Below are 22,029 nucleotides of genomic sequence, written 5' to 3' on the forward strand. Positions count from 1 at the left end.
TTTTTCCTTTGACTGTTACACCCACTTCTACTTTTCTAACTTTAGACTGTTAACTCTTTGGAGAAGAAACTTTTTACTATATATTTGTACAATGCCTAGCACAATAGAGCAATTATCACGATTATGTACTCGCCTCAATCACTTTGCCTATGATTTAGGTTTGAGAACTGGTACTAGTAAGTGTCCAGCAAAACACTCCTTTCTTCTTACAGCATATTCACACTTTCTTGCTTGCTTTCATCATTTTCAGTACAGTACCACTCATTTGGAGTTCAGAGGCTAAGGTCCGATCTAATGTAGCTGGACACAGCTATGTCAGTCAGGGATGTTGTACGATAAGTATAAAATTAAAGAAGTAAAGTTAGCTTATTGGTTAAGGAAATATATGTGTGTTGTAAAGAAAGGCCCTGACTAACAAGTAGAAGGAAGGCCTTGAAAAGAATGAATTATAAGGTCGAAAAGAATGAAATAGGGAGGATATCTGGTTCAAAAAATAACTAATGAATAGGGGGAAGTTTTAAAAAAGAAGGCCTCTGACTGACAAGGGTGACTGCAGATGGTTTTAAATTAAAACAAAGACAATCTGTTTTAAAATGAGCCAACACAGCCCTTCCCCAAACCACACACTAGTGTTAAAACCTATGTAAACCCAGGTGCAAAGAAAAACTGTTGGTTAGCAGGAAGGAGGGGAAGAGATAAGGAGGAAGATCCTTGGGAAAAAAGGAGTTTGTAAATCTTATCTGGATTAAGACTGGAAAAAAGGGTGAACTGATTCAAATTGGTTTTTAGCTGAAGACAGTAATTGGCAATGACATCACTTGTTTGTTAAAGGGTATAATAAGTAAACTCTTAAAGGGTTCATTGCTAATACCTGCCTGACCATGTTGGAGCCAGCCAATATGGGTCTTAAGCACCCCCAGGTTTAGCCTATTTGCAAGTAACTTATTCAAATGCTTATAATTCTTTTGTTACTGATTGGATTTACTAGATTGCTTATTAGTTAGACTTTTTTAGGCATGTTTAGAGCAATTGTATAAATATCATTTGGCCTTTGGATTTAATAAAGGAATTTATGGTTACACTAGTGTTTGTTGGTTTCAAATATCAATATTAATAATTCCAACTGGTGTGAAAATTCCATGTTCCTGAGCAGCGTAGCTATGCCGACCGAACTGCCAATGTAGGCTCAGCTAGGTCAAGGGAAGGATGATTCTGTCAACCCAGTTACAGATGCTTGTGGAGCTGGTGATCCCACATGAATGGAAAAAAACCCTCCATCAGAGTATGCTGCATCTATACTACAGGGTTATATTGACATAACTATAGCATCATAGCTATCCTGGTGCAGTCCCTGGACCGTAGACCCTGAGCGTTGAAACAGAGAATTTCACAACAACTGAAAAAGCAGTTTAAAGAATTTACTGAATGGAATTGGTGTTAACAGCCTGTATTTGTTTGTTAGTAGATTTAACAACATAACTCATAATATTGCCATAATCTGAAATGACTGTTGGAAAACACATACAAATTTCACTTTAGGGGAGTAGGAGCAGGAAAAAAAAAATCTGTCCCTTGTTAAAATTTTAAAAACTGTAAAGATTTGGCAGTTTTGCATAGCCATGACCATAAGAAACCTGCTGGTAGTTTTTAGGATTCCAGTTGGTTCAAACATTACAGGCTGAATGCTCTCTGGGCATTTTGTTGAAAGAATGCATCAAACACATCACTGAAGAGCACAGTTTTCCCACACAGTCAGTATTATTTCTTGACCTGCTGTTCTCAAGGCACAGTGTTAAGGCTGTCAGTGCATAACATGCCTCCTCAAAGGAGCCACCAAAACTTAGTGGGGGTGGAAAACAAGATTCAGGAATTGGAAATGGAATTTTATGTAAACTCAGTATGCCTCAATTGATATTGCAGTGCTGCTGCAGAGAAGACTGTGGGTGCAAAATTATTTTGAGTTTGCTTGGGTGTGAGCACTGTTACACAGCTTGAAAACCAATCAGAGGACTGTAAAGGGTAATGAAGCTTTGTAAAGCATTAAAGGGAAGCCCTTAGTGGTGTACTTCAAGTAATAGAGTTAGCTCTATGTTCATGTAGGTATCTTCATTAATCTGGAAAGGGCAGGGTTGTTGAAAAGAATGTCTGCATCTGAATTTCTAATACAGGGGTCGGCAACGTTCAGCACGCGGCTCGCCAGGGTAAGCACCCTAGCGGGCCGGGCCAGTTTATTTACCTGCTGACGTGGCAGGTTCGGCCGATCGCGGCCCCCACTGGCCGCGGTTCGCCGTCCCGGGCCAATGGGGGCGGCGGGAAGCCGCGGCCAGCACATCCCTCAGCCTGCGCCGCTTCCCGCTGCCCCCATTGGACCGGGACGGCGAACCGCGGCGAGTGGGGGCCGCGATCGGCCGAACCTGCCGCGTCAGCAGGTAAATAAACTGGCCCAGCCCGCTAGGGTGCTTACCCTGGCGAGCCGCGTGCCGAACGTTGCCGACCCCTGTTCTAATAGGACCATTGTTTCTATGTTTACATCCACATCCTAATGCATTGTTGCTGCCTGATAATGGAGAGAACACTATTGCAGAAATATATAAAACATGAACCATTTGAATATTAATTGTCTTTGGGAGTCCTTATTTGACCAGTTTCAGGTGAAGCCAGAGAAAGTTTCTGAAAACTCAAAAGTTACCATCTTTTTTATGGTCATTATTAAAGGAACTATTCCATTGAACTAATATCCTGAACTTTACGAACCACTGGTAGCCTATGGAGCAAAGTACTTGCTGGTGAACAATGGACAGTTTACTGGCCACAGGCTACTTACTAGCTGTCTTTTCCAGCTGCTACTTTGCATTAAATAAGTTAAAATGATTATCCTAACAGTAGTCTTCCATATAAGGTTGACTGGGGTATTCTGAGCTGAAGAATTTCTTAATTATGAAAAGAAATGTGAAAAAAACAAATTCCACTGCATACTTAATCTTTGGGTTGTTAAATGGATACATTTGTTCAGTGAGTAAATGATTGAGGCCCTCAATCTTATTCTATATACATGCATATTATAAAGCCTTGCCTCATTCCATACAAAGCCTCAGACTGCAGAAGAGATGCATCTGCACATTGAGAAATTCCACTCAACTTTCTTATTCCGTCACATCACCAATAAAACACTGAGATTGCAACAGAATGAGAAATTCACTTAACTTGCATAATATGAGTTGAACATTTGAAGGTTGGTAAAATATATCCAGTTGCAATTTAAAAACCAGTGCATAAGCAAAGTACCTTTTTAACTCTAATAAATTTGGCCAAGTTGAAACACATTTTTCAATGGATCACCAAACATGAGTGATTTAGGCCTGGTCTACGACTAAAATTTAGATTGACCTAGCTACATCACCTGGGTGTGAAAAACCTCACACCCCTGAAAGACCTAATTAAGCTGCCGTAACCCCCAGGATAGATGTTGCTAGGCCAATGGAAGAATTTTCTCAACCTAGCTACTGCCTCTCAGAGTGGTGGATTAACTATTGAGTGGAAAATCCCCTTTCACTGCTGTAGCGAGTGTCTTCACTATGGCACTAAAGCAGCACACCTGCAGCACCATAGACGTGCGGTTGTATCATAGACATAGCTTTAGAGACTCAGGTCTAGTCTACTCTACAGACCTATATCAGTATACCTATGTCGCTCGGGGTGTGAAAAATCCACACCCTGAGTTACGTAGTTATAGTGACCTAACCTCTTGAGTACAGTGCTCTGTTGGCTGGAGAGCTTCTCCCGTTGAAATAGCTATTGCCTCTTTAAGGAGGTGGATTAACTACGCCAACAGAAGAATTCTCTCCCGTTGGCTTAGAGTAATGGTTCTCAACCTATTTACCATAGTGGGCTGCATATGCAGCTCTATGTGTGGTTACGTGGGCCACATCCACACAATACACATACTACCTGCATTGCCCTGAGGCTGCCACTTGGGCCACAGCTGTGTGCTGATCAGGCCACAAGCAGCCCGCGGGTTGAGAACCATTGGTTTAGAGTGTCTTCATTAAAGTGGTAGAGGTGCAGCTGTGCTGATGCAACATTTTAAGTGTAAACATGCCCTCAATTTCTACATCAACACATGTTTACACTCAAACAGCTACTGCTGCAGTGCTTCAAGGTTCTCCCGTCACTCAATTTACTCCACCTCATTAAGAGGTGGTAGCTAGGTCAACAGAAGAATTCTTCCACTGACCTAATGTTGTCTAGACGGGGTGTGTGTGTGTTAGGCTAATTGAGCAATGTAGCTGTGCCAACCTAACTTTTTAGTGTACGCTTGGCCAGAGGCATTAGAGGGCTTTCTTAAATTAGCTCAAAACCCTGTTGTTCTCTCTCTCTCTCTAGTCTTTTTCAGCATCTTCTAGAGCAGGGGTCTCAAACTCAAATGACCACGAGGGCCACATGAGGACTAGTACATTGGCCGAGGGCCGCATTACTGACAACTCCCCCCGCCACCCTTGGCCCCGCCCCCACTCCACCCCTTCCATGAGGCCCTGCCCCCATTCCAACCCCTTCCCTGAAATCCCCACCCCAACTCTGCCCCCTTCCTGCCCCCAGGGAGGACAGGAGAGGTGTGGGGCTCAGGGCAGGGAGTTGGGGTGTGAGGTGCAGGAGGGGTGTGGGGTACAGCAGGGGGTTGGGCTGCAGGAGGGGTGCGGGATACAGCATGGGGTTGGGCTGCAGGAGGGGCTCGGGGGGGGGCGGGCTCCGGCCCAACACGCACCCGGGGCAGGGCAGGCCGCCTGCCTGCCCCCGCACCACTCGGGGAAGTGGCCAGAACCTGGGGGAGGAGGGGCACAGGGGTCTGTGTCTTGCTGTTGCTTCAGGCACCACCCCCAGCAGCTCCCATTGGCCGGGAACGGGGAGCTGCGGCCAATGGGAGCTGCTGGGGGCGCTGCCTGAAGCAAGAGCAACACACCGAGCCCTGTGCCCCCCCTTCCCCACGCTTCCCAGAGCGGCAGGGGGCAGGGCAGGCAGGGAGCCTGCCCTTACCCCGGTGCACGTCGGGCTGGAGCCGCTCTAGGTAAACGCTGGGGGGGGGGGGGGTGCGAGGAGCTCGCGGGCCGCAGAGTCCTTTCCCAGGCCGCGTGTTTGAGACCCCTGTTCTAGAGGGTTTGCTCTCAAAGCACTAAAGCCCAGGAAAGGAAATCTAAAGCTGCTACCCACCCATACTTGGCTCCGTTCTAACTCAGATCTTCTGCAAGTGAAGCCACCTGGCCTAAACCTAGAAATTAGATCTTAGCACATTGTTAAGGGCTATGAAAAATTGTGTGTCCCGAGCACTTAAGTCAACCTAACCCCCAGTATGGATACAGCTAGGTCAATGGAAGAATTCTTCTGGTGGCCTCACTACCGCATCTCTGAGATGAATTAACTCTGGCTGTTCTATGCTGAAAAGTTACATCGACATAGCTGTGTCTCAGAGGTGTGAAAAATCCACACCCCCGGAAATGTAGTTAAACCAACCTAATCTCTAGTGTAGACTGTGCTAGGGCAATGGAAGAATTCTTCCATCAACTCAGCTACTGCCCCTCAGGGAGGTGGATTACCTTTAGTGACAGAAGAAACCCTCGTCACTGAAGAAACCCTCTACACTAAAGTGCTACAGTGGTGCAGCTGTGCGTCTTAAGTGCAGACATAGTCTACTTCAATGGAAAATCCCCTTCAGTCAATGTAGAAGGCATCTATGCTATGTCATTACAGCGGCACAGCTGCAGCACCATAGATGTGCCGCTGTAGTGTAGATATGGCCTAGAATTCCCCCTTCACATCCTGGCAGAAACCCCATACTTGAGAGTTACCAGGTAGGGCTGGGCTTCTCATCATCTTGCCCTCTATGTCACTAGTAGAAGTTGCCCCTGCTTAACTTTCTGGATCAGACTTATGGTCCATCTAGTCTAGTATTCTATCTCCAATAGTAACCAGATTTCATGTTAACAAAGCAATAAGAATATTAAATCAATTAAGTAATCTGACTAGTTAGACTTCTAAAATGGGCACTTTTTAATCAGATGGAAGTGAATTTAGTATCTTCGCTAGTATGTGGCCCTAAAGCACAAGTCTTTTTAAAACCCACTAATCTTGTCAAGAAGCAAATAATGTCTTGAACATTTCAAAAATAATATTCAAAAGCAATAATACAATAACTGGGGTGTATTGATATAATTTTAGCTATAACCATGTATTAGTCTGCTTCTTACAATAAGAAGCAGTACAAGCTTTAATTTAATTTTTGGGTGGCTGAAGATATTAAATGAAAACCCAAAAGCCATTTCCAAAGTTTAAGTCTATAACATGGTTTTGTGCCCCATTTTGTAATGTTATTTATGAAGGTGCCCCATTATTTGGGAGGCATCTTACACACAAGATGTATATTCTGTTGAAGTAGAACTAGAACATATGTATATATCATCCAAGTTTCTATTAACCACAAACACTTTCATCCCTTTCATTTAATATAAAGATTTCAGTAAATCACAAATTAGAAGCCAAGGGACTGAGAGAAAGGAAACCATTTCTTCTTATAGAATTCATCTAATCTTTTAGCTACCTTAAGACTTGTGTTTTAGACCCCATGTCATCACCATGAGAGTCTTGATGAAAAACAGGTATTTATGTAAATAATGCAAGTATATTTTCATCTGTTCATCCATAAATAAAGGCATTCAGTGATACATAGCAGCAGTAAGGTCTAGGACAACTTCCCACACACTATCTTTGCCTGCCTTACTCAAAAAAACCACAAAAAACAAACAAACAAAAACCACAAAAAACCCACCCAATACTGATTATACACATTTTCCTCCAAAACATTTTAGAGAGATGACAGGACATAGACAGTTGGTGCTCTCTAAACCTGCTAGCACTAATTATGGAAGTAATTGTACTCTGTGTTTCAACAGCTAAGACCCCTGAAACTTAATAAAAGTATTAAGGTATTCAGAATGTTGTTTCTTATGTTGCCAGGGTCAATACATTAACCTTTTAATGGTAAATTTTGACAGCTCATGTTGGAAATTATAGACTTTAGGATTATCAGTCATAAGCCAAAATATATTTCCTCCTATTCCCAGGCCAAGGAAAACTTACTCCCAGTGGAACCATGAATGTGTGATCTGACTGGTGTGTCAGATAAGAAAAATAAACGTGAGAATGGGCCAGTATTAAAGCAGAAATGCCTACCTCTCTCCCCACAAGGATTGCCTTAAAATTTAATCACACACAACTCAAAACAAGATGACTTCTAGCTAACATGGTTAGAGATTTTCTACTGAGTCCTGTTGACCTTACACTAGAAAATATAACAGCCTGGCTTTAACACTGCTGCACTACTAGCAAGCCCCCCCCAATGATCCCGCTTACTTCATCCCCTCCAGTCTCATGCTCCGTTTTTTCCACGCTGCACCTTCGGCGCAGCATCCAACCCGTGTACACAAGCCCATACCAGCACCCAGGTACGTCAAGCCCCCCTACACACCGGTCCCCCGCACGCCTCCCAGACACACCTAGGTCCAGCCACCAGACATCTCTCCTCTACGCCCCCGTCGCACCCCTCCCACCGCTAACTCCCGCCTCGTAGAGACTCCGGCAGGGCACACTCCCCTTCTTCCCTGTGGCAAGCGAGGGTCACTTACTGAGCTGCCCGGGGCCGGGCTCCTTGCCGCTTGCTGCCGCTCCCCCCAGCGCCGCTCCGGCAGTTCCCCAGAGGCCCGGGGCTCCCCCCGCGGGCGGGGTGCCGCTCTGCCGCTCGAAGTTGCCCGGGTTGGAGAAATAGTCGCGCAGGCGGGGCAGCTCGCGGCCACTCTCCAGCAGCTCCGTGTGCAGCTCCAGCGCCGTCAGCAGGAACTGGTCCCGTAGCAGTTGCGCCGCCAGCGCGTCCACAGGCACCCGGGGGGGCTCTCCTGCGCCGGGCCCGGCCCAGCCGGCCTCCCCGGGGGCCGCCGCCCGCAGACCCGGCAGCGCCCCGGGACCCCCCACCGCCGGCTCCTCCTCCTCGTGCTGCTGCGGGGAGAGCGGGCCTCCCAGGCCGGGGTCGTTGCTGCCGCCGGCTCTCGGCTCCTCCGGCTCCTCCTCCTCGGAGTCGCTGAGAAACGGGTTCACGCTGCTGCCTCCGCCCGCCGCCGCCATCTTACAGCGCGACACGGGCCGCGCAGCCACCTTCGCCCGCCTGGCCGGCCCAGCGACACCCCCGGCTCCTGCTGCTGCGCCGCCCCTCCAACCCCGCGGCGCCGGGACCAGCCTCGGGCGCGCCGCCCCAGTCGCTACTACGGACGCCGCCGCCACTAGCAAGGAAGCAGCCGCGACTCTCTTCCTGTCTCCCTCACCCTCCTCTGCCGGCTTCCGGGTGACAACTCTCGCGAGACTTCCCCATCCAACCGCCGGCAACGGTTGGGGCCGGAATCGGAGGCTCCGCCCCCTTCCCCTGTCAGGTGCAAATGAAGAGGTGGAGGCGGGGCCTGAGCAGAAGCCTGGGAAGGGCGAAGTGGCGGGGCCTACGGGTGACGGATACACAGGGGAGGCTGGAGCCATAAGGAAATATTAGGGTGATGGGCGGAGTTTATGTTAAGAGAGGCATACAGCGTGGGAAGGTCGGAGCTGGATGAGTAAAGGGGCGGGGCCTCGCTTGTGGAAGCACGTGATGGGGGCTGACCTCTTTTGCAAGTGGAAGGGACGCGGCCTGGAGGCGGAAGTGGGTGGGTGGTGACAGCCGGGATCAGTGGCTGGGACGAGAAACAAGCTAGGGGCGGAGCGATAGGCTGCTAGGTCTCGCGAGAGTATCCGCGAACCCGGAACGGCCTCGTGGGGCGAACGTTGGTGCCGGCGCTGACTGCCCGTGAGCTAGTAAGTAGCTGTGGGGGCGGCGCTTGCGCAGTTCGCTCCTCTGGTTGGGAGCGGGGCGCCGGAGCGGCTGTGCCTCCTGATCTGTAACAGCTTCGCCGCGCCGCTGGGGCTTCCGGCGCGCTCTGCGGGGTGGCTGGTGCTCGGCCGGCCGGGCGGAGCCGGGGGCGGTGGTTGGCTCGGTCGCTAGCAGGTGAGGGGGGGCGGGGACGAGCGTTGCTGCCTGTCCGGATACCGCCGGGAGGTGGCTGTGCGGCTGCTCCCTGCGCGCTGCAGCTCGCCTGGTTTGCGGGCGCAGGCTCATCCCCAGTGTCCCGGTTTATTGCCTCTCAGAGGTGACAACTCTACGGGGGCAGCCAGGGAGCTGCCGCCGAGACACTCTCTTTGCTGTCCTCGGGGGACCGCTGTGCAGAGCCCCGCAGGGTGTCCGGCGCTGGACACGAGCCCTAGGGTCTTGCATGGCAGCAGCCAGACATAACCCGGCATGAGTGTTGCCCATGCAGGAGATTCCACCCGACGCCCGGATACAGGCAGCCGTGATGGAGGGGCGAGGTTACAATGACCAATGATATCTGAGAGCCAAGGTGGGTCAAGTAACATTTTTTTATTGGCAAAAAGAACAGGAGTACTTGTGGCACTAGTCTCTAAGGTGCCACAAGTACTCCTGTTCTTTTTGCGGATACAGACTAACACGGCTGCTACTCTGAAACCATTTTTTTTTATTGGACCAACTTCTGTTGGTGAGAGAGACAAGCTTGTGAACTACGTAGAGCTCTTCCTGTCTGTGTAGGTTGAAAGCTTGTCTCTTTCACCAGTAGATACTAGCTCACTCATCTTCTCTTTTTAGTATTCTGGGATCAACACAGCTCCAACAACACTACAGATGACCGGAAATCAATAATTATCCTGAGCAGGTCGAGTTTTGCTCCCTGGGTTACAGTGAGAACTAGCTGGAGGGCCAAAGCAAACTGGCAGTTTGAGCTAAATTGCTGCAGTGTGCTTACACATTGCTTTTCTCAATGACTTCAAGTTGAAATTTGTCCTGCTCACCAGAGCTGGTTTCCCCTCATCTTCCTTTCCTACAAACTCAGCATTGGCTCAGAGAGTCTAGCTGGGTTCTTTCTATTTTATGTATCACCAGTAATAAAGATCTCTCCAGACCCAAATGTGTGCTGTGTGGTGCCTGTTCAGCTGAATTGACTACAGTAAAAATTGATAGGAAAGTAATAAACATTTGTGTCTGCACAATTAGTGGAGGCCAGCTCACTCTCCTATAGAACTGGTAAATTTTCATGACTGTTTTGCAGAGGTAAAAATAATTAATAAAAGCATCAAATCTTCCACACTTGCCTTTCCCCAAGAAAACTGTGATAATATCATAATGATTGCTCAGTATTGCCTGAGCCAAGTGAGGTCCTGTGCTCAACTCAATCTTATTTCTCTGTTCATCTGACTAATGTAATAACTTGGACACTGCATCCACTCAACTCCAAAATTTCAGGGAATATTCTAGATGGCATGGGGCACAAATCTGTTGATTTTGGTGAAAATTGGAAAACTTGATGCCAGATTTCCACTGGTGTAAGTGAAAGGAAAATCAGGCCCCCAGCGTGTTACAGGCAGAGGAATAGCTTTGGTGGCCCCATTCTCTGCCTGTAAGTTACAGGAAATAGCTTAGTATACTGTGTTCTCTCACTGGCTGTATAGCTTGGCCTATGTACAACTCTACCCCGATAGACCGTGACCCGATATAACACGAATTCGGATATAACGCGGTAAAGCAGCAAATTCTCAGTATAGACAAATTCTCAATCCTTACTTGATTAGGTTCCGAGAACTGTAAATTGGCAGCTGTTTGAGCGCCTCTTAAAGATCACAACACTGAAGATATTACTTGAAGAGCAGTGTTTCGCTATATGGGGGATGATTTCTAACCAGTATTAAACCCCCAGTTCAGGTAAACTAATTTTAAAACTAGTTAGCACTGTACGGTGGATCTGAGTTTTGATGACTCCAGGCATCCTGACCTATATTTACTGAATCACTTAAAACTGGAGCTACACTGTGGCTCTAGCTGGTGTTCAAATCTACGACTAACTGGTTTGGCTGAACAGTCTTTAAAATTGGTTAGAAAATTTCCATATTGTAGACATGCCATAGATTAGTCAGGTCCCAATATGTTTAGGTCTTTGTAAAGTCAAAATCAACATTTGAGACTCCCCCTGGAAGCTACTCAGAAACAACAGTTAACTATGGCACAGCATTATAAAGTTCTATCTTCAAAAAGCATTGCTTAGTGTGTTGGAAGTGGCTAATTCAATCTTCTGAATGCCTTTAAGGTGTAGCAAAAAGAACAGGAGTACTTGTGGCACCTTAGAGACTAACAAATTTATTAGAGCATAAGCTTTCGTGGGCTACAACCCACTTCTTCGGATGCATATAGAGTGAAACATATATTGAGGAGATATATATACACACACATACAGAGAGCATGAACAGGTGGGAGTTGTCTTACCAACTCTGAGAGGCCAATTAAGTAAGAGAAAAAAAACTTTTGAAGTGATAATCAAGATGGCTCAGTACAGACAGTTTGATAAGAAGCAAGTGTGAAAATACTTACAAGGGGAGATAGATTCAATGTTTGTAATGGCTCAGCCATTCCCAGTCTTTATTTAATCCTGTGTTGATTGTGTCTAGTTTGCATATCAATTCCAGCTCAGCAGTCTCTCGTTGGAGTCTGTTTTTGAAGTTTTTCTGTTTTAAGATAGCCACCCGCAGGTCTGTCATAGAATGGCCAAACAGGTTAAAGTGTTCTCCCACTGGTTTTTGAGTATTATGATTCCTGATGTCAGATTTGTGTCCATTAATTCTTTTGCGTAGAGACTGTCCGGTTTGGCCAATGTACATGGCAGAGGGGCATTGCTGGCACATGATGGCATATATCACATTGGTAGATGTGCAGGTGAACGAGCCCCTGATGGTATGGCTGATGTGATTAGGCCCTATGATGATGTCACTTGAATAGATATGTGGACAGAGTTGGCATCGGGCTTTGTTACAAGGATAGGTTCCTGGGTCAGTGTTTTTGTTCAGTGATGTGTGGTTGCTGGTGAGTATTTGCTTTAGGTTGGGGGGTTGTCTGTAAGCGAGGACAGGTCTGTCTCCCAAGATCTGTGAGAGTAAAGGATCATCTTTCAGGATAGGTTGTAGATCTCTGATGATGCGCTGGAGAGGTTTTAGTTGGGGGCTGAAGGTGACAGCTAGTGGTGTTCTGTTATTTTCTTTGTTGGCCCTGTCTTGTAGGAGGTGACTTCTGGGTACTCATCTGGCTCTGTCAATCTGTTTTTTCACTTCAGCAGGTGGGTATTGTAGTTTTAAGAATGCTTGATAGAGATCTTGTAGGTGCTTGTCTTTATCTGAGGGATTGGAGCAAATGCGGTTATATCTTAGAGCTTGGCTGTAGACAATGGATCGTGTGGTGTGTCCTGGATGGAAGCTAGAGGCATGTAGGTAAGTGTAGCGGTCAGTAGGTTTCCGGTATAGGGTGGTATTTATGTGACCATCGCTTATTAGCACAGTAGTGTCCAGGAAATGGACCGCTTGTGTGGATTGATCTAGGCTGAGGTTGATGGTGGGATGGAAATTATTGAAATCATGGTGGAATTCCTCAAGGGTTTCTTTTCCATGGGTCCAGATGATGAAGATGTCATCAATGTAGCGCAAGTAGAGTAGGGGCGTTAGGGGACGAGAGCTAAGGATGCGTTGTTCTAAGTCAGCCATAAAAATGTTGGCATACTGTGGGGCCATGCGGGTACCCATAGCAGTGCCGCTGACTTGAAGGTATATATTGTCCCCAAATGTGAAATAGTTGTGGGTGAGGACAAAGTCACAGAGTTCAGCCACCAGGTTAGCTGTGACATTATCGGGGATACTGTTCCTGATAGCTTGTAGTCCATCTTTGTGTGGAATATTGGTGTAGAGGGCTTCTACGTCCATAGTGGCCAGGATGGTGTTTTCTGGAAGATCACCGATGGATTGTAGTTTCCTCAGGAAGTCAGTGGTGTCTCGAAGATAGCTAGGAGTGCTGGTAGCGTAGGGTCTGAGGAGAGAGTCCACATAACCAGACAAGCCTGATGTTAGGGTGCCAATGCCTGAGATGATGGGGCGTCCAGGATTTCCAGGTTTATGGATCTTGGGTAGCAAATAGAATGTCCCTGGTCGGGGTTCTAGGCATGTGTCTGTACAGATTTGTTCCTGTGCTTTGTCAGGGAGTTTTTTTAGCAGATGGTGTAGTTTCTTTAGGTAATCCTCAGTGGGATCAGAGGATAATGGCCTGTAGAATGTGGTGTTAGAGAGCTGTCTAGCAGCCTCTTGGTCATATTCCAATTTATTCATGATGACGACAGCACCTCCTTTGTCAGCCTTTTTGATAATGATGTCAGGGTTGTTTCTGAGGCTGTAGATGGCGTTGTGTTCAGCATGGCTGAGGTTATGGGGTAAGTGATGTTGCTTTTCCACAATTTCAGCCTTTGCACGTTGACGGAAGCAATCTATGTAGAAATCCAGTCTGTTGTTTCGACCGTCCGGAGGAGTCCACACAGAATCCTTTTTTTTTTGTAGTGCTGGTAGGGGGGATTCTGTGGGTTAGTATGCTGTTCAGAGGTATGTTGGAAATATTCTTTGAGTCGGAGACGTCGAAAGTAGGATTCTAGGTCACCGCAGAACTGTATCATGTTCGTGGGTCTGGAGGGACAAAAGGAGAGGCCCCGAGATAGGACAGACTCTTCTGCTGGGCTAAGAGTATAGCTGGAAAGATTAACAATATTGCTGGGTGGGTTAAGGGAACTACTGTTGTGGCTCCTTGTGGCATGTAGCAGTTTAGATAGTTTAGTGTCCTTTTTCCTTTGTAGAGAGGCAAAGTTTGTCTTGTAAAAGGCTTGTCTAGTTTTTGTAAAGTCTATCCATGAGGAAGTTTGTGTGGAAGGTTGGTTTCTTATGAGAGTATCCAGTTTTGAGAGCTCATTCTTAATCTTTCCCTGTTTGCTGTATAGGATGCTGATCAGGTGGTTTCACAGTTTCTTTGAGAGTGTGTGACACAGTCTCTCAGCATAGTCTGTGTGATATGTAGATTGTAATGGATTTTTTACCTTTAGTCCTTTTGGTATGATGTCCATCTGCTTGCATTTGGAAAGGAAGATGATGTCTGTCTGTATCTGTACGAGTTTTTTCATGAAGTTGATGGATTTCCACTCCATACGGCTAAATGCAGTGCCTTGCATAAGGTGTAGCTTGATGTGAGTTACATTAGAGAAGTCTAAGCTAGAGTTGACAAAAGGCATGGTTAACTAGCAAGTTCCACATACAAAATAAAAGCTCACTTTCGTTGCTAGACATTAGTGAATAAAGTGTTCTTGGACTCAGATAATACCTGAGCATCCAAGGATCTAACAAGACCCCCAAATTGCAAACCTACGTACAAAAGGCACTCTTCTTCCATGGGGAGTGCTGACTTAAATTTCAACTTAATAGATATACGATATAGCACTGGTAGATTTGGTTCCTTGCATGTTTCCTCCAATATGAAGCCCTGTCTGTATTTCATACTATACTAGCAAATGTTCTGTATTCTGTTTTGTAAAGGTAGCTCAATAGGATTTTTGCTCTTCTGTGAGTGTAAGATTGGGCCTGAAGTCTTAGTAATAAAAGACTTCATTACAGCAGTTGGCTACAGTATGAAGTCTTTGCTGAGAAGTAAGAAGATATGGCTGTTTTTGAATGTTTGCAAATTATGGTTGTGCAAATTAGGTTAGTACAGAATTAACTTAATTTCCCATCCTTAGGGCATTTTGAAATGTATTTAATAACAAGGAAAATAGTTTTCTAAGAATATGGTAGCATACTGTCAATCCATACCCTCTTTCTGTAATGTAAAAGAACTGAAGTGTCTACTTAAGATATTTACTTAAAATAATGGCTTCTAACACACACATAATCCAGTATGCTTAATACAATAAATTTTCATAATTTTAAAATAACTTTATTGGAGGCCACATGTTTGCAATGTTTAAAAGACCAGAAAATAATGCAACTTAATGCGCTTGTTGCAAAAAAACCAGCATACTGAAAATTCCATTTTAAAAATAGTGACTTTTAGGTCTAAGAGGGCACTGACAATGAGAACAGAGGACATGAATTGAAGTGAGGAATTCTTCTACTGAAATTAGGAATCCTGGGACGTATTTAGTTGGAATGTTTGTTGGCTTTTAAATCTGGTTTTAGCATGTTTTAATCAATATATAATTCACTGGTGCAGAAGTTTTATACTGCTTGTTTATACTACACTGCAGAGTTAGGTGACGATGTATACACACTGAATGTATTCAAAATTTGTTATAGTGACTGTTTGCTTTTGAAGTGAAAAGAAAAAATAGTCTCAACTTGCAGCATCTTCTAGTGGCCTTCAGTGCACACTGCAGTTTTAACCTTTACTTTAGACTCATTGGCTCACTTCTGGAAAGCAAATTCAGCTCTGCTGTAAATTGACATAACTCCACTAAAATCAGCAGAGATGCCTCTGCTTTACACTAAGCATTGAATTTAAAATTCCCCCATGGGCTAAAAACTGCTGTGGAGTACAAAATTAATCTCTATCCCATAGCAAAGAATTCCTCCATTTCAGTATCTCTATATAATTTTGGTGAAACGGTGTATGTTGTGTACTGACGGGGAAAAAAGTCAGTTAAACAGGCATATTCATGGTTACTCAACAATATTTTATGGAAATTTGGGAACAAGCTAACATTGTATGCCTGTAACTCTGCAGTATCGAGACCTAGTGCTCCCTAGCTCTTAAATATTTTGGAGAATTTCACTTGAAACACTTATAAATGTTGACAACTATGATACAAACCCGAGCATGAACAACTGGGTACTGCTTCTCTACCACAGGAGACGTTAGTTAAGTATAGGGAGTGCTACAAAGAACTGAATAATCGACTTTCTCTATAATCTTAATGCTAGCCATGTGTATAGTTACGTGATGACTGAGGCCAGGACATTATGTTTATAAGTGAGCGGTTCAAATATTGCCTCATCTGTCCATCCAAAAATGCAAAGGCTAGGTCTGGCTATAGAGTGATATCAAACATCTTCCTTTCATGGGCTGAGCTTGCTGTCTGTCATCATTACCAGTTACTGCTGGCCTAGAGAGCAGGAAACCGAGTCATTTTTATTAATTCTTTCTAATTAGTATTCTTTTTATAAAAATTGGAGCAATATTCCTCTTTCTGTTCTGTTCTCTTTTTCCCTTCTACATTCTCCAGGTTTGTATGTCTGCCCTGTTACCTCTGTCTAATTTTTCCAACTGCTTTCCACAGTGTGTACTCTGTGCCACAACTGCAAAGTGAAACTTTCAAAACCCATTGGTAGGTTTCACTGTAGGTTAGCAATACCCACAGGTGACAGGTGTGGAGTAGCACAGCTAGTTGGTAGCTCCCAAAAACTAGAGCCCTGCAAATCTGTGGATATCCACGGACCATTTTTGCTGATCATGGATTGGATGTGATACTAATATTTTCTTATTTATGGAATATATTAATGTATTTCATTAGTTCTGGGAACTTGTTAGCAAGATCTAACTTTTAACCACTTAGCTGTACTTTTACAGAGCAGCCCATGTTTTTCATTGTTTCCTCAGATAGCGTAAACTGATTTTTAGCTGCATGGACTCCCTATAAGATAGAGCAGCTTAATAACATCTATATCTGTCTATAATGGAAATGTATTCTGGACTAGCTCTAAAGCCTGCTAATGTAAGCTTTGCAGCGTTTCAACCCAGGCGGGCTTATCATTTCACAGCTGGTAAATGATGAGGAACATTAGTCACCATGTGAGAACTGACTTATATTGAGCAAAAATAAAGATTTATTCTAATGTGAAGGAAACTTTCAGGCTTAAATAGTTGATATTCTGGCTTTAGGGTTTATGCAAAGCTAGAAAAATGTTTTGTATCAGCATTTATAAAAAGTGCACTCAGCAGTTATTACTACTATCCAAGGAGACAAAGCGAAGACCATTTCTTTGCATTAAAACAGTTTAAGAATCTTCAAAGCATTGTCCTTGATTCAGAATGAGATTAATGTTCTTCTGCCAGCATGGAATTTTAACACTGTCTTGGAGCTAGTATAAGCCACTCACCTTTTTTCCCCCTCATATTTTGCAACCTTTGTTCTGGAGTTCCTAGTAACATTTGTTTTGCTTGTTGAGTTGTCGAATTTGAGGCTTTTTCTATACACATCTTGTAGTTTTTTCCAAACAAGACTTTGCTTAAGAGTGTATCAAGGATTGTTCTGAAGACAAAAGTTTCCATTTGAATCAAACTAGAGTTCTGTCTGTTGTCCAAATTTACTCCTTGGGGGATTCTGCGTGACTGTGTGCCCACAGAAAACGCCCCCCCCGGCAGAATTCCTGTGCTTCCCTGCAGAAAACTAAAGGGAAGCAAAGGGAAGCCACGCGCAGGAGGAGATTGCTTCCCCCGCAAACAGAGACAAGGCATGGGTGGGGGGCACATGGGGTTACATGCCACTGCCCCCCCTCGTTTGTGCAAGCGCAGAGCTGCCCAGCTGAAGGAGGCTGCGTCTCAACTCTGCTGACTCTGCAGCTGAATGCCGCCTCCTGGGTCCTAGTGCCAGTCGAGCTCCCCTTCTGTATGCTGGGAGCCTTCCTGTTTTCTGTGCAACAGTGAGTGCTGGTGGTGGCGGTGTGGCAAATGAGGGAAGGGGGATGAGGGTGTAGGAGGAAGAGGCAGTGGGGAAGGAAGGGGAGTGGAATAGGGCAGGGGGAGGGGAATGTGGGAGTGAGGGGAGGGGGAAGGAGAAGTAAAGGGAATAGGGGAATTGGGGGGGTAAGCGGGAGCCCAGCATGCGGCGTCTCCTCAACCTAATCCCTAATCCCCAAGCAGCTGCTCCTGAACCCCCCCATCAAGCCCTACTCTCCCAGTGCCCGAACTCCTCCACTGAGTCCCCCAACACCCAGACCCCCCCGCCGAGCCCCATCTCCCCACACCCAGACCCTCTCACTGAGCCCCAACCACCTTCACCTGGATCCCCTGCAGAGTCTCATGGCCCCTGCACCCAGAACCCCCCAACGAGCCCCTGTGCTTCCAGATCTCCCACTGAGCCGCCTGCATCCAGATTGACACACACAGAAACCTCTCACCCCACACTTGGATCCCCCTCCACACTTGGATCCTGTTGGGCTGAGCCTGCCCACCCACACCTGGTACACCTGGCACAGAGGAGCAGGCTCCCCCAGGGTGTTTCTGGGGCAGGACCAGCCCTTGCACTGTGTCAGGGTCAGGTGCAGCCTCACTGCTGAGTCCCTGTACCCTGGGGCTTCAGGGTGATCTCCCACCTCAATACAGCCAATGGCCTGTGCTCCCCACTGCCATGCTGGAGCCACATTTATTTATTGACAAATAAAATTTGCAGAATTCTAAAATATTGTGTGCATGATTTTTAATTTTTGGCACAGAATTTTTATTTTTTTGGTGCAGAATTCCCTCAGGAGTAAAATGTCTTTGATACACCTATAATATCTGTAGAGCACAAAAACTACTAGGTACCTGTGTAGGATCCAGAAATTTGTACAAGATGATGGACTAATAAAAAGAGTAGCCCAGTTTTCAAAAATACCAAATACTCTTAGATTAGGTCCTAAATTATGGTATCTTACAAAGCCAGAAGAAATGAATCACTTCAGTTTGTTTAAAGCTCACTATTGGGACAGTGGCCCACATTCAGAGAGACCAAAGCGAGTCCTAGGACCTTGGAGAGCAACAAGCTGTCATCACATTGAAGATGACTGATGTTACAATATCACCATTATAACGTCAGTTCAAGATTCATTAGGTAGAAAGAATAGGCTAATAAGAAATCACTTATTTAAATATTCATCTTAGGTAATAAGCAAAATGGATATTAATAAGAAAATGAGGTTAAAATTAGATATGTAGATTTGTATTTAAACTCTGTTTTAAAGCTTTCCTCTCTTGTGTATTAGCTCCTATAGAACACATTTTAACCAGTGCTCTCTTCCGTATATAGTAACTTTCTTTCCTGTATTTATTTAGAATAGTTCTTAAATGATTGCAAGGTGGGATGTGCAGTCACTTGATGTTTTTAGTTCTACTTTCTGTTACAAGATGGATCTGATGTGAGTTCACCATATTCTTGTTTGCCACTTGGGGTCACTCTCTTTCCATTCTGCCCCCTTCATACTCTACATTCACATTTGCTGTGCCATTCACAAGAATATTTTGGCTTCTCCCCCAATCCACTCTGGTCTATAAGGAAGGAGCTGTGCCACCTGCATTCTTTCACTTGTGACTGGGCTTGCCTCTTTTCCAGCTGCCTTCTTTCTGCCTAGCTTGGGACTACCACATGCTGCACTGCACAGAAAAAAGGAGTCCAAAAATCAGGCTGCAGCACTCATGCACTTCACAATATCTTGTTGATTTCAATACTTGTGGGCGGGCAGGCTGATGAGATAGCTTGAGTAGTAATACGAAGAGCTGATTGAAGTGGCTAGTAACATATTTAAAATGTCTGAGGGGCTCAGAGTTCTAGGTTGTCTGATATGGCTCATTTGAGACAGCAAAGCTGCTCTGGCTGGGTGACTTCCATGCTTTTGCAATCCCATAAATGTTCCATGTCTTTTATCAGTTATGGAGAATTTTTGTCCTGGTGTAAGGTATGACTGTAGGTAAGGGTCTCTGGGCTAGTTCTCTTCTGATTCAGTAAGCAGCCTTAACTGCGTGCAGATTGAGGCAGGTTCCTCCCAGGCTGCCATTGGGAACTGGAGTATCACTGAGCCCTCTGACCCACCATCCTGGGCTCCCTCTCACACTGTGCTGCCGTGACAAGCTGTAAAGCCCTCCAGCCTGCACTTTCACCAGCATTCACACAGGTAGGGACATACCCAGCTGCAGTTACATGCAGGCTCTCTAACCACCGGCTTTCCAGCCTAGGACCTCAGTGAAGTACCATCCTGCCCTTGTCAAATCTGGCTAGTATATGGGTTTAATACCCAGTGCTCCTCTCCCTCAATGTGAAGAGAACAATGCACATTTGTGGTAACCAAGCAGAGATTTTCCCCAAGCACTCCAGTCAAAGCTCACTGGTTTGGATAAAAACATAAAATAAGTTTATTAACTACAAAAGATAGATTAAGTGATTATAAGTGATAGCAAACAGATCAAAGCAGATTACCTAGTAAATAAACAAAATGCAGACAAAGTCTAAGATATTAGAAAGATAGGATATGAACTAGCAAATTCTCACCCTGGCTGATGATACAGCTGGGCTGCAGATTCTTATGGGACCAACTGCACTTACTTTACAGCTTGGAATCCCCAGGTCTTTCATACACAGGCTAGAAAGTCCTTTAGCCTGGGTCCAGCACTTCCCCCAGTTCAGTCTTTGTTCCTCAGGTGTTTCCAAATGTCCTCTTGTGTGGGGAGTGAAGAACCACAGATGATGTCACTCCCTGCCTTATATAGCTTTAGCATATGGCAGGAACCCTTTGTTTCAAAGCTTGGTTCCGAGACCAGTTTGTGGAAAAATACTGACATCCCACGATGAAGTCCAGGATCATGTGACTTGGTCACATGTCCTTGTAGAGTCATAGCCATTACTTACATGCTGTCTGGAGTGTTCTCAGCAAGGCTCACCCAGTGGGGGATAAGCTTCTCCTAAGGCCTATTGTTCTTTCTAATGGCCCATTACCCTCAATAGGCCCTTTACAACCAGCTATTTGGTAGGTGTTACCCAGGTATAACTACATTTGAAGTACAGATAAATAGTATTTATAACTTCAGATACAAAAATGATACACGCATACAAATAGGATAATCATATTCAGCAAATCATAACTTTTCCAATGACTCCTCACATGACTTATCGTGTACAAAATGCATAATAATTATGCCATAACCATATTATAATAATATTACTATAACGACTATGGGGTGCAGTGTCACAGGTTCCTTCTAATAGTTCATTTTTTCCAAGTAGTAAGTGAACGTCACCTAAGGGTGACTCATTTGGTTCCTTCAGGATGCCGTAATGTAGTCTTTCACTCTTAATATAATCCTTCCCTCTCAAGGGAAGTACCCATACATTTTCATACCCTCAAAATTGTCTTCCTTTTAGCATTATTCTCAGCCATATGGGTAGGAGATCTGCAACCCCTGTCCTATAGGGCAGGGGTTCTTAACCTTTTTCTTTCTAAGGTGTAAAAACATGGTGTAAAAACTCCACGGCCTGCCAGTGCCACAACCCTTTTTCTGCATATAAAAGCCAGGAGCAGCATTAGGGTGTAGCAAGCAGGGCAATTGCCCAGGGCCCCACACCATAGGCGGTCCCTACATAGCTAAAGTTGCTCAGGCTTCAGCTCCAACTCCAGGTGGCAGGGCTGGGAGCCTCGGGCTTCAGCCCCACACAGTGGGACTTTAGCTTTCTGCCCTGGGTCCAGCAAGTCTAACACTGGCCCTGCTTGGCGGCCCCCCTGAAACCTGCTCACGGTCCCTCAAGGGGCCCCTGATCCCTGGTTGAGAACCGCTGCTATAGGGAACCTATTTCCAGTGTTTACAGCAGGGATTGGAGAAAAGCTAGGTTGCTATCGTTGTAAATGGTTTATAGAAATCCAGGAATTCAAGGCATAAGACATCTCTGATATTTCATGACCTACAAGGTAGAATGGCCGATAATCATGTTTATCCCTCGGAGATTTTGCATAGGAGTTAGTGATGCAGAGTTATCTTGATAATCAGAGTGATATTAAACAGAATATTTAATTCTCTGTGAGCTTTTTGCCTCGGGTTTAGCTGTGCATTGCTGAACCACATTTACAATTTAAAACAGTTGTCATTTGTTATTGTAATGTACAAAATATTCAGTGAAAATGTTGAACATAAAATAATTTAAAGCAGATGGTCTGAGTCACAAAAGCATATTTAAATGTAAAAGCAAGTAGAAATACTATATTTGCAGTTTCATTGTGTGACAAAGAGTTGTGTATTATGCTTCAATTCAAAAAGAAAATCAGGTTTCTGAAAAGGAGGGAAAAAGGGGCTTGATCATCATCCTAATATTA

The 22,029-nt window shown here is 45.1% G+C and overlaps 2 protein-coding genes across 2 annotated transcripts in view; one reads left to right on the forward strand and one right to left on the reverse strand.

Annotated features, from left to right (window-relative positions):
* Positions 1–8,166, reverse strand: part of RELCH (RAB11 binding and LisH domain, coiled-coil and HEAT repeat containing) — a 124,693-nt gene extending 116,527 nt beyond the window's left edge. The window contains exon 1 of the mRNA XM_065398797.1: positions 7,674–8,166. Within this exon, the coding sequence (XP_065254869.1) occupies positions 7,674–8,166 (493 nt within the window). The remainder of the gene's footprint in view (positions 1–7,673) is intronic.
* Positions 8,167–8,821: 655 nt separating this feature from the next.
* PIGN (phosphatidylinositol glycan anchor biosynthesis class N) overlaps positions 8,822–22,029 on the forward strand; it is a 173,020-nt gene continuing 159,812 nt past the window's right edge. Inside the window, exons 1-2 of the mRNA XM_065398121.1 lie at positions 8,822–8,880; positions 9,367–9,461. The gene's annotated coding sequence lies outside the window, so the exon portion shown is untranslated. The remainder of the gene's footprint in view (positions 8,881–9,366; positions 9,462–22,029) is intronic.

Source organism: Emys orbicularis, chromosome 2 (genome assembly GCF_028017835.1).
Source record: "Emys orbicularis isolate rEmyOrb1 chromosome 2, rEmyOrb1.hap1, whole genome shotgun sequence".
NCBI classification, from domain to species: Eukaryota; Metazoa; Chordata; order Testudines; family Emydidae; genus Emys; species Emys orbicularis.